We start from the raw sequence: 12,691 nt of genomic DNA, 5'->3' as shown, positions 1-12,691 counted from the left end.
GGAAATACTCGCTCTCAGAACAGAGGGTTCTATTTGTCATTCCATGCTCTGCCTATTTGCTGAGTCCCTCGTCTCTTTTTGGCTCTGTGTTAGGCATAGGGAATAGACCCAGATATGAAAAGAAATGGATTCTGCACTAGAGGGATTCCCATTTAATGAGTGTGGAGGGGATAGATAGAATAGGTACAGAAATCACTATAACCTGGGGAACCTTATGACTAGGGCCACAGGGGAGTCACTGATACAGGCTCGTGTATATTTAAAGGGAGAGGGATGACATCTACTTGGGGATAAGGAAGGTGAGAGGAAGACTGTAAGATAGGGAACAATTGGGCTGGGAACCTGAAGGATGGGTGGTATTTTTTATTTCAAAAATATCTCTTTTCTCATAAAAGTAGAATATGTTTCTTGTAGAATGAATTAAACTCTGGCAAATTAAAGCATGAAAAGAATTTAAAGAAACATTGGACATGCCACCGCTCAAATAATCAACCTTAAAATTGAATGCATGCATTATTTTGCTGCTGTTGTTACAAAATTGGATCTATACAGTAGATAGCATGGGTGTCTTACTCTTTCCCATCATTATGGCATCAACGCTTTCCAAATGTTACTGATTATTTTTTAAATGGTGTTATTTTTTGGGGGGAGGTGTATTTCAGTGTGTAACCCTGAGCACTGAACTCCCCAGGCAGCATGAGTCCAATGAAGGTTGCATAGAGCAAAGATTGTTCATTCTTCCCTCATTTATTTCAGAACATTTTTTTTTTTTTTGGAAACCTACAACCTTGGAGACACAACAGTAAGATCCGACTCTGTCTTTGCAGGGTTTACAGCATAGAAGGGGAGACATGGATTATATAATCATAGAAATCACTGTAAAGTTTCAGCTGGGACAAGTACCATAAAAAAGAAATGTGTGGGGCTGTGAAAGTGTATATGGAAAAGAAGAGCAATAGTCGCAGAGGTCTGGGAAGTGTGCTGGAGTAAGTGGTGGTGGAACTCATTTCTATAGGAGTTAATTTGGTGATGAAGATAAGCCAGAACATTGCAGGCAAAGAGAAAAGCATGTGCAAAGGCCCTCAAGTTGAAGGGTACATGTTGAAAGCAAAACAAAACAAAACAAGAAAAAAAACTGAAATGAGCTCAAGGAAGAGAGAGTGGAGAGACTTGGCCTGAGATAAAATGGAAGTAGTGGCGAGGCTTAGCACTGCAGAGCATTTTAGTCCAGGTTAACAATTTTCATCATTTCTCATAATTGCCACAGAGAGCTGAAGTCTGCAAAGCCAAGGTGGGGAGGTAAAGGTGAGATTTATTTTATCTTAAGCCACCTCACTGCAGTAGAATGCAGAGGTTAGAAGAGGGTGAGAGTAGATAGGTGAGCCAGGTCCAGGTGGTGAGCATCTCAGGCACAGTGAGAACATGGCGGCAATGGTTTAGGGAGGAGGTAATGGAAGATGAGCCAGGCGATGGGGATGGAGAGGGAGGGAAGTGGTGGATTTGAGAGACATTCTGGGAATAAAATAGGAACTGGCATGGAACGTGAGAAAACGTGACCAGCAATGGACTATACCAAAGTCTCTATTTTGAACAAATGGATGGAAAAAAAGTTCTTCCTTGAGACAAGGGACACCAAAGGAGGATGAGTTTGGGGTAGGACAGTCATGAGTGGTGATTTGAGGAAAGAGTTGCTGGAGAGAACAGTTCCTGGGGTGGTACCTATCATCACCTCTACTCCTCCCATTTGCATACCATACCAAAGGGTCCTCTTTTGGGAGGTGATGACACTAGGGAGGAAGTAAACACTACATCTCAGTGTCTAAGTCAGGTCCCAGTGCTGTTATATGCTATTCGTAAAACCCTGGGCAAGTCATTTGAAGGGTCTGTGGGCTTCACTTTCCTTGTCTTTACAATGAGTGGTAACATTCAGTTATTTCTTAAGGGTTATTATGAGGATTCAAGGAAAGCATGGCTATTCAAGGACTTTATAAACCTTCAGGAGCTGCATAAACTCAATGTATCATTGTTATTTGTATTTCTATATTTGTTGTTATTCTTGCCATCCAAACTTCAAGGGTATTAATATCAGGAATATGTAATTCAGTGTTTTCTTTATGAGTTCTTTAGGGAAAAAAAAGGTGTGATTGAGGTCTAAATAAATAAATATACCACCCAGGAGCTAGAGATGGTGGCCCTAAACTATTTATAAGCCCGTGTGTTTACTTGAATTCAGACATTCCCGGCATGTAAATTATGCAGAGTCTATGTCACAGCAGAGCACTCTGTGTTCCTAAAAAGAATTCTCCTTTTTTCCCGGAATCCTTTACCTTTTAAAATAAATCTCATTATGGAGTGCTGACATTTTCAGTAAAACCATTTAACCAAAAGCAGCAGTTTTTTTTAGACTAAAACAAGTCTGGTTTATTAGGCAGCAGCTTATAACGTACTGCTAAGCAGATACAATCTATTTAGAGAAGTGTATGTAGATATCTGAGAAGACATTTCAGAATTTCCATCTCTTCTTGACTAAGATTGAGAATGCTAAACAGACTATCAAGATTTCTCTTTCTCTCGATAGAGTAGGAGTTGAATACCACTGCATGTTAGAGGGGGTGGAAAGCAAAGAGCCAAGATTTAAACAGATCTATTGGGTTCTATGCTGTTTCTTTCCACTAGGTACCAACTCTAGCACCATATTTTAGCAGAGTGACTTTGGATGGAAACTTCTTCAAAGGGTCAAGGATGGATGTAGAGATAATACTTATCAATATGCAATGACTGGCATCCACCAGGGCCTCAGTTAGTGATCTCATCCTTCTTTTCCTCCACCTTCTTTTTCCTCTTTCTCCCTTCCTCATCTCCATTTATCTTTCATGTTTCCTCCTGTTCCTCCTCCCATTGATTCAGCACCTAAGTTCTTTCTTGCCTGTCTGTCTTAGACTGTACTGAGCAGCATATATTACTGCTACTACTAAAAATAACAGTTAACTTTAGAGTCCTAACTGAGGATCATTTCCCTTGATGTTCTCCCCAAATGTGTGAGATGAATACTGGTATTGTCTCCATTTCACAGATAAGCCACAGAAATGTTAAAAGTCTAATTTGACAGAGTTAGATAGGGATAGAACTGGAAGATTCCACCTGCACAGTCACAAAACCCAAAGGCCTCCAAAAATGATTGTAACTGGCATTCATTTATTCACTCAACTGAGACTCAATTCATTCAGGATATGTGACTGGAACTAGATAATAAGTAGCATGACAGATATAGTCTCTTCCCTTATGAGCTCACATACTTACATGTGGGATTGCTGCTCAGCCCACACTGGTATTGCCCCACCCTCTGTACTGAAGTGTCCTTTCTGATTATTCAGTGCCCACATTGTATTCATTGTTAAGAGTTTTATATATCATTATTTCTTACAAACTGTGATAAATGTATGCCACCAAGGAGGTAGGAGGAATCACTCTGCTTTCAGAGTATGATAAGGGACCAACTTTTTAAAGTAGTTTAATTCTGATTGCATGAAGCATTTGAGCCATGTCTTGAACATTGAGTCTTCCTGGCCTGCTGTGAGATGGCAGAAGCCAGACCATATAGAGACCTATAGTTTGTGTTAGGGACCTTGAATTTGATGGTCAGTCAATGGGGTGCTATTTAATAAAGCAAATAGGGGAGCAATGCCATTCTATTTGTATTTTAGGAATTGCACTGTGGTTTCTGGGTGGGGAATGACTGGAATCAGGGAGTCCATACTATTTACATGTTAGATTGATTCTGTGTGGTGAGGTTTCAGACATGAATTGGTTGCAAAGCAACGTTTTTTTCTTTTAGTACTAAATGCACTGAAACAATTCTAAGAGGTCACAAACTATGATGCCCTAAAGACTCTAATAGAAAATAAAAGTGCTGTGGATCAGGGAAATTACAGAAATGCTGACTTTTCCTAATCAGAATCCATTGTTCTGATTCCTTCTTGTTCTTTTCTGGAAGAACTCTTAACTCTCAGTCAGAATTTTCCATGTATTCCCTGAAAGTCTCTCAATTCTGAAGCAAATAAAATCAACACGTATTTATCTAGTGTCTATTTTGAAGAATTCCACTTCACTTGTCTGGTTATATTTCTACCAGAAGGATATGGGTGGATAAACTTTATGTAATGTTGGCCTGCATTTAAGTCTTCAGATAGTGATGTGGTTGTTGGAGATCAGTATAAAATAGTGCATACATTTTTGTGAGTTAGAATAAATTGATGTTTTGGGTGTCCTTGAAGGAAGATGTGCTCCATGAAGGTTTCCTAGACATGATGTGGAGACACAGTCATCAGTTCTATGCCACAGGATGCAGTCTTGGTATTCCTCTAATGGATTCTGTCATGGGCAATCATCTCAGAGCTCTGTGATGATAAAACATTTCCCCATCATTGTCTACCTTTCCTCCTCCATTAGTCATAGGTTCAGAGAGAGAGAGGAGGTAGCATTGGGTACTGCTTAGCCCCGCTTCCCTCTGAGATGACCCAACCTCACTGTCTTCTATGCTAGATGTTTCAGTGAATGCCATTGTCTTAAACTTGGGAAGGCCACATCGTCAACTCTTCTTCTCTGTGATGACTCCTGCAGGATAGACCACTGGAACAACGAGAAAGAGAAGATTCTGCTGGTCACAGACAAGACTCTTTTGGTCTGCAAATATGACTTCATCATGCTCAGCTGTGTGAAGGTGCAGCGGATTCCCCTGAGTGCTGTGTATCGTATCTGCCTGGGCAAGTTTGTCTTCCCTGCCATGTCACTGGACAAGTGAGTATGGGGTCTTAGACTTGGAGTAGGGGTGCAGTATTGGGAGGCATGCTGGGAAATCAGTAACAAAGTCAGCTCAGTACTGTATTCTGGGAAAACTGAGGGAAAGAGTGAAATTCTTCAGTTGAACTCATCAAGTTATTGAATTCTTTCTCTATGTCAGACACCAAAGATCTCCTCACCCCCTCCTCTTTAAGCAAATGTGCATTTTAAGAGGGAAAAGTGACATGTAAACCTAAGATAGGAAGAGCTGTGAGAACAAGGAGGAAAGGTTTTTGACCCAATTCATAGAGTCCATAGTTAGAATTACTTTTCTGGAGAAGCACTTGAGCCAATATTTGTTGTTGGGTAGGACTTAGGGAAGAAGAATTTTACTCCAGTAAGAATGGCAATTATCAAGAATACAGACCCCAGCGTCTGCGCAGCCATCTTTTGTGTGGGCAACGTCAAACCGAAACTTGCAAAAAAGGAATAGCTGACCAAAGAGGAGGTATAAGAATACAAGGATGGATCCAAGATGGCGGACTAGAGGATGACTGCATGTCCAGTCGCTCCAGAACCCAGGATTCAAGAAGGGGAGGCATTGAGAGACTCAGACTAAAATAGAGCCACGGGAGCCAGCCACAAGTCCTCAAGCCAGCGGAGACCTCCGACCCACAAGTAGCCTCTGGGACCAGGGCAGAACAGCCAGAGACCTCTCCAGGTGGACCTGCCCCCCACCCCCGGCCAAGGCTTTTTCCATGGGGCGATCCAAGATGGCGGACTAGAGGGTAACTGCATCTCCAGTTGCTCCAGAACCCAGGATTCAAGAAAGGGAGGCATTGAGAGACTCGGACTAAAATAGAGCCATGGGGTGAGTCTCCCCCACCAGGGGAAGCTCTGCCCGGGCGGCAGGCCCAGATTCAGGCAGCTTATTAGAGTAGGGAGGGGAGCTAGAGTCTTCCCCAGGCAGCCCTGCGCACTCCAGCAGTGGGCTCCTCCCACAGGGCCAGATTCTTCAGCATCTCAGAGAAGGCCCCCCAGTGAGAGCCTTTCTGCACAGAACCAAACTCCAAGTCCCTGAACCAGCGCGGCAAGTTCCTGCCTGCAGGTTGCTTCAGGGACCAGGAAAGGGCAGCCAGAGAACTCCCCAAGCAGCCGGCTCCCTAAGGCGGGAAGTGCCTTTCCAGGCTAGCTTCTCGGAGCAGGTCCCCCAGTGAGAGCCTTTCCACACAGAGCCAGCTCCAAGTCCTGGAACCAGTACCGGGCTAGGGGCAGCTTTCCTTGGAAGCACTGCATTATCAAGTTACTCCAAGACTTCAGGCTACTGAAGGCAGGAAGGTGATACACTGGATATCTACAGGGACACTATAAGCCAATAGAAGAATTCTGCAATATCACAAAGTCCCACTGACATCTGACCAATGTGAGAAAACAAGGGAAGAAAATGTCCCAAACAAACCTAGATACTATATCAATAAAACCCAATGACAGCACAGCAGAAGAAATGTCAGAAAGGGAGTTCAGAATGTACATAATTAAAACAATCAGGGAAGCAAACGAGGAGATGAAGAGCAAATGCAGGCATTAAATGATCACACCAATCAACAGTTAAAGGAGCAAATATGGGAAGCAAGAAATCATTTCAAAAAGAGTTAGAGATATTGAAAAAAAAACCAAACAGAAATACTTGAAATGAAGGAAACAATAAACCAAGTTAAAAACTCCATAGAAAGCATAACGAAGAGGATAGAACACCTGGAAGACAGAACATCAGATATTGAAGACAAAATATTTAATCTTGACAACAAAGTTGACCAAACAGAAAAGATGGTAAGAAATCATGAACAGAATCTATAAGAATTATGGGATATCATGAAAAGGCCAAATTTAAGAATTATTGGGATTGAGGAAGGCTTAGAGAAACAAACCAAAGGAATGAACAATCTATTCAATGAAATAATATCAGAAAATTTCCCAATCTGAAGAATGAAATGGAAAACCAAATACAAGAGGCTTATACGACTCCAAATATACAAAATTACAACAGACCCACACCAAGGCACATTATTATGAAAATACCTAACATACAAAATAAAGACAGAATTTTAAAGGCTGTGAGAGAAAAGAACCAAATTACATTCAGGGGGAAACCAATACGGATATCAGCAGATTTTTCAACCAGACCCTAAAAGCTAGAAGGGCCTGAAACAACATTTACCAAACCCTGAAAGAAAATGGATGCCAACCAAGAATCTTATACCCAGCAAAACTTGCTTTCAGATTTGACGATGAAATAAGATCCTTCCATGATAAACAAAAGCTAAAAGAATTTACAAAAAGAAAGCCAGCATTACAGAAATTCTCAGCAAAATATTCCATGAGGAAGAGATGAAAAACAACAATGCAAATCAGCAACGGGAGGAACTAGCCTAAAGGAATAGCCAAATAAAGAAGAAACCAAATCATATCAAAAAACAAAAATGAGTCAAATGATTGGGAATACAAATCATGTCACAATAATAACCCTGAATGTTAATGGCCTGAACTCATCAATCAAAAGACATAGACTGGCAGAATGGATTAAAAAGAAAAATCCAACAATTTGCTGCCTGCAAGAGACTCATCTCATAGAAAGAGACACCCATAGACTAAAGGTGAAAGGATGGGAAAAAATATACCATGCACACGGACACAGCAAAAAAGCTGGAGTATCCATCCTCATTTCAGATAATGTGGACTTCAAGCCAAAATTAGTCAGAAGGGATAAAGAAGAACATTACATACTGCTGAAGGGAAGCATAAATCAGCAAGACATAACCATCATAAATATCTATGCCCCGAACAATGGCTCATCCATGTACGTCAAACAAATCCCTCTCAATTCCAGAAATCAAATAGATCACAACACAATAATACTAGGTGATTTTAACACACCTCTCTCACCGCTGGATAGATCATCCAAACAAAAATTGAATAAAGAAACCATAGATCTCAATAACACAAACAACGATTTAGACTTAACCGATATATATAGAATATACCATCCAACAAAGAGCGAATACTTTCTTCTCAGCAGCACATGGATCCTTCTCTAAAATAGACCATGTCTTATGCCACAAAGCTACTGTTAGCAAATACAAGAAGACAGAGATACTACCTTGTACTCTATCAGATCATAATGGATTGAAATTAGAAATAAATGACAGAATAAAAAACAGAAACTTCTCCAATACCTGGAGATGAAATAATACACTATTATATGATGAATGGATAACAGAAGACATCAGGAGGGAAATAAAAAAAATTTTTAGAAGTAAACGAGAACACATCATATCAAGATCTCTGGGACACTATGAAAGCAGTACTTAGAGGAAGATTTATTTCATGGGGCGCATTCAACAAAAGAAGTTGAAATCAACAAATAAACGACTTAACACTACAGCTCAAAGCCCTAGAAAAAGAAGAGCAGACCAACACCAAAAGTAATAAAAGACAAGAAATAGTTAAAATCAGAGCCGAAATCAATGAAATTGAAACAAAAGAAACAATCGGAAAAATTAACAAAATAAATAGTTGGTTCCTTGAAAAAAAAATAAACAAAATTGATAAACCCTTAGCCACACTAACAAAGAGAAAGAGGGAGAAAACTCAAATTACTAAAATTCGAAATGAACAAGGAAATATCACAACAGACACGAGTGAAATACAAAACATAATTAGAAGCTATTTTGAAAACCTATACTCCAACAAAACAGAAAACCTCGAAGACATCAACAAGTTTTCAGAGATGTATGAATTACCTAAACTGAACAAGGAGGACATACACAACTTAAATAAATCAATTTCAAGCAATGAAATAGAAGAGGTCATCAAAAGCCTACCAACAAAGAAAAGTCCGGGACCAGATGGGTTCTCAGCCGAGTTCTACAAAACCTTTAAAGAATAGCTCATTCCAATACTCCTCAAAGTATTCCATAAAATAGAACAGGAGGAAACCCTCCCAAACTCATTCTATGAAGCCAATATTACCCTGATACCTAAACCAGACAGAGACACATCAAGGAAAGAAAATTTCAGACCAATATCCTTAATGAACATCGACGCAAAAATTCTCAACAAAATTTTAGCAAATCGCATACACAAATATATTAAAAAGATAGTGTACCACGATCAATTGGGTTTTATCCCAGGGATGCAAGGTTGGTTCAACATCAGGAAATCAATAAATTTCATTCACCATATCAACAGACTAAAAGTTAAGAATCACATGATTATTTCAATAGATGCAGAAAAAGCATTCGATAAAATATAGCATCCCTTCATGCTCAAAACTCTAGAAAAAAAAGGGATAGTGGGAACATTCCTTAACATTGTGAAGGCCATCTACACTAAGCCCATGGCCAATATCATTCTAAATGGTGAGAAACTGAAAGCATTCCCCCTACAAACTAGAACAAGGCAGGATGCCCACTTTCACCACTTCTATTCAACATCATTCTTGAGACTCTAGCCAGAGCAATTAGACAAACCAAAGAAATTAAAGGGATACGAATTGGAAAAGAGGAACTCAAACTATCCCTGTTCATTGATGACATGATTATATATTTAGAGGAACCTGGAAATTCCACCAGAAAACTCTTAGAACTCATAAGTGAATTCAGTAAAGTAGCAGGTTACAAGATTAATGCTCATAAATCCAATGCATTTTTATCCATAAGTGATGAATCTTCAGAAAGAGAAGTTAGGAAAACTTCCTCATTCACAATAGCTTAGAAAAAAATAAAATACTTGGGAATCAATCTCACAAAAGAGGTGAAAGACCTCTACAATGAGAACTATAGAACACTAAAGAAAGAAATTAAAGAAACCTTAGAAGATGGAAAGATCTCCCATGTTCTTGGATAGGCATAATTAATATTGTCAAAATGGCCATACTACCCAAAAGTGCTATACAGATTCAATGCAATTCCAATTCAAATCCCAATGATGTACCTTACAGAAATAGAGCAAGCAATTATGAAATTCATCTGGAAGAATAAGAACCCCAGAATAGCTAAAGCAATCCTCAGTAGAAAGAGCGAAGCAGGGGGTATCACAATACCAAATCTTCAACTTTATTACAAAGTAATAGTAACAAATATGGCATGGTATTGGTACCAAAATAGACAGGTAGATCAATGGTACAGAATAGAGGACATGGACACAAACCAAAATAAATACAATTTTCTCATACTAGACAAAGTGCCGAGAATATGCAATGGAGAAAAGATAGCCTCTTCAACAAATGGTGCTGGGAAAACTGGAAGTCCATATGCAACAGAATGAAACTAAAACCCTATCTTTCACCCTGCACAAAACTCAACTCAAAATGGATCAAGAACCTCGGAATCAGACCAGAGACCCTGCATCTTATAGAAGAAAAAGTAGGTCCAAACCTTCAACTTGTCGGCTTAGGATCAGAGTTCCTTAACAGGACTCCCATAGCATAAGAAATAAAAGCTAGAATCAGCCGCTGGGATAGATTCAAACTAAAAAGCTTTCTCTCAGCAAAGGAAACTATCAGTAATGGGAAGAGAGAGCCTACAGAGTGGGAGAATATCTTTGCCACTCATACTTCAGATAGAGCGCTAATTTCCAGAATGTATAAAGAACTCAAAAAACTCTACACCAAGAATACAAGTAATCCAATCAACAAATGGGCTAAGGAAATGATCAGACACTTCACAGAAGAAGATCTACAAGCAATCAACAGATATATGAAAAAATGTTCAACATCTCTAGTAATAAGAGAAATGCAAATCAAAACTACCCTAAGATTTCATCTCACCCCAATTAGAATGGCGATTATCAAGAACACAAGCAACAATAGGTGTTGGCGAAGATGTGGGGAAAAAGGTACACTCATACATTCCTGGTGGGGTTCCAAATTAGTGCAGCCACTCTGGAAAGCAGTATGGAGATTCCTCAGAAAGCTTGGAATGGAACCATCATTTGACCCAGCTCTCCCACTCCTTGGCCTGTACCCAAATGACTTAAAATCAGCATACTACAGAGATACAGCCACATCAATGTTCATAGCTGCTCAATTCACTATAGCCAAATTGTGGAACCAACCTAGATGCCCTTCAGTTGATGAATGGATAAAGAAACTGTGGCATATATATACAATGGAATATTACTCTGCCATGAAGAATGATAAAATTATGGCATTTGCAGGCAAATGGATGAAATTGGAGAATATCCTGCTAAGTGAGATAAGCCAATCTCAAAAAACTAAAGGACGAATGCTCTCGCTGATAAGCGGATGAGGACATATAGTAGGAGGTAGGAGGGGTTAGCGTTAGGGTTAGGGTTAGGTTTAGGGTTAGGCATATGGAGGGTGGTAAGAATGGAGGAAGGAAGGACTGTATAGAGGGAAAATAGAGGTGGGTGGGGTGGGGGGGAGGGAAAAAATAACAGAATGAATCAAACAATATTGCCCTATGTAAATTTATGTTTTTTAATTTAAAAACATTAATAATAAAAAAAAAGAATACAAACAACAACAAATGTTGACAAGGATGTGGGGAAAACAATTCACTCATATATTGCTGATGGGACTTGCAAACTCCTCCAAAAACTTGAAAAGTGATATAGATATTCCTGAAAAACTAAGAATGGGACCACCATTTGACCCAGTTATACCACTCCTAGGTATTTATCCAAGGGAGTTAAAATCAGCCTACTATAGCAACATAGACTCATTAATGTGTATAGCAGCTCAATTTATAATAGCTAAGCTATGGAGCCAAACTAGGTGCCCTTCAACAGATGAATGGATAAAGAAAATATGGTGTGTATATATATATATGTATATATATATATACACACACACACACACACATATATGGTATATATATATATATATATATATATACACACACACAATGGAATATTAATCAGACATAAAAATATGAGCTTATGACATTTGCTGGTAAATGTATGGATCTGTAGACCATCATGCTAAGTGAAATAAGCCAATCCCAGAGAAAACAAAGGTCAAATGTGCTAATACACCACAAATGGGGTGTGGGGGATAGAAATTCATTGGATTTTACAAAGAGAGATGAAGGGAAGAGAGGGGGGATAGGAATAGGAAAGACAGGGGAATGAATCTAATATGAGTCTCCTATGTACATATATGAATATACCATGGTGAATTCCCACATCATGTACGTCTACAAGACTGGGATCCTAACTAGAATATGATATCATGGTTGTATAAATATGTCAATATACTCTACTGCCATGTATAACTAAGAACAAATAAAATTTTAAAAATCAAAGAACTAGCATCAAATAATATTCCAAGTAAAGGGAAAAGCAACAGCCAAAAGAGCAGAGGTAGGAAAATGCATAATTTATAAATTACTTTGTAAAGCCCAGTGGATCGAACTCAAGATGGATGGCTGATAGCTCCATCTTTTTGGGAGTCTTCCATGGAAGCTCAGTAGGGGTGGAGATCAACAGTCTCATGGATGGACTGAACGAGCTCTACAAAGAAGGATTGTTGAACTGAATAAGTTCCTGTATGGTCGTGGAAAGAAACACATTTTCTAGACTTTGTAGAGTTAAATAAGAAGAACAGCAGTCTTCCTTTTAGACAGAATGCGAGCTCTTCCCACTGAAGTGTGAGCTCCTTAAGGACAGGTGCCATTTTTTGTTGTTCTTTAAGCCACTGGAATTGGGACTGGCCCATAATAATCATTGAGAAATCTTTTTAAAGATGCGGGGGGGGGGGAGGGGGGTGGAATTGCAGCTTAATTAAGTGATTGGTTCTTCTTATGCAAAGCTTACCATATTGAAAACCTACATTTTATTTATTCTTTTCACAGGTCAAAGAAATGATTAATTCCTTTAACTTTTAAAACTT

The 12,691-nt window shown here is 39.2% G+C and overlaps 1 protein-coding gene across 2 annotated transcripts in view; it reads left to right on the top strand.

Moving 5' to 3' along the window:
• Window positions 1-12,691, top strand: part of TPRG1 (tumor protein p63 regulated 1) — a 149,704-nt gene that overhangs the window by 59,940 nt on the left and 77,073 nt on the right. For both annotated transcript variants that reach the window (XM_079101467.1, XM_079101466.1), the window contains exon 4: window positions 4,621-4,797. In XM_079101467.1, the coding sequence (XP_078957593.1) occupies window positions 4,621-4,797 (177 nt within the window). The remainder of the gene's footprint in view (window positions 1-4,620; window positions 4,798-12,691) is intronic.

Source organism: Sciurus vulgaris, assembly GCF_902686455.1.
Source record: "Sciurus vulgaris genome assembly, chromosome: 10".
NCBI lineage: Eukaryota > Metazoa > Chordata > Mammalia > Rodentia > Sciuridae > Sciurus > Sciurus vulgaris.
The sequence above is the reverse complement of the archived record's forward strand: the minus strand, read 5'-3'. Positions and strand labels throughout refer to the sequence as shown.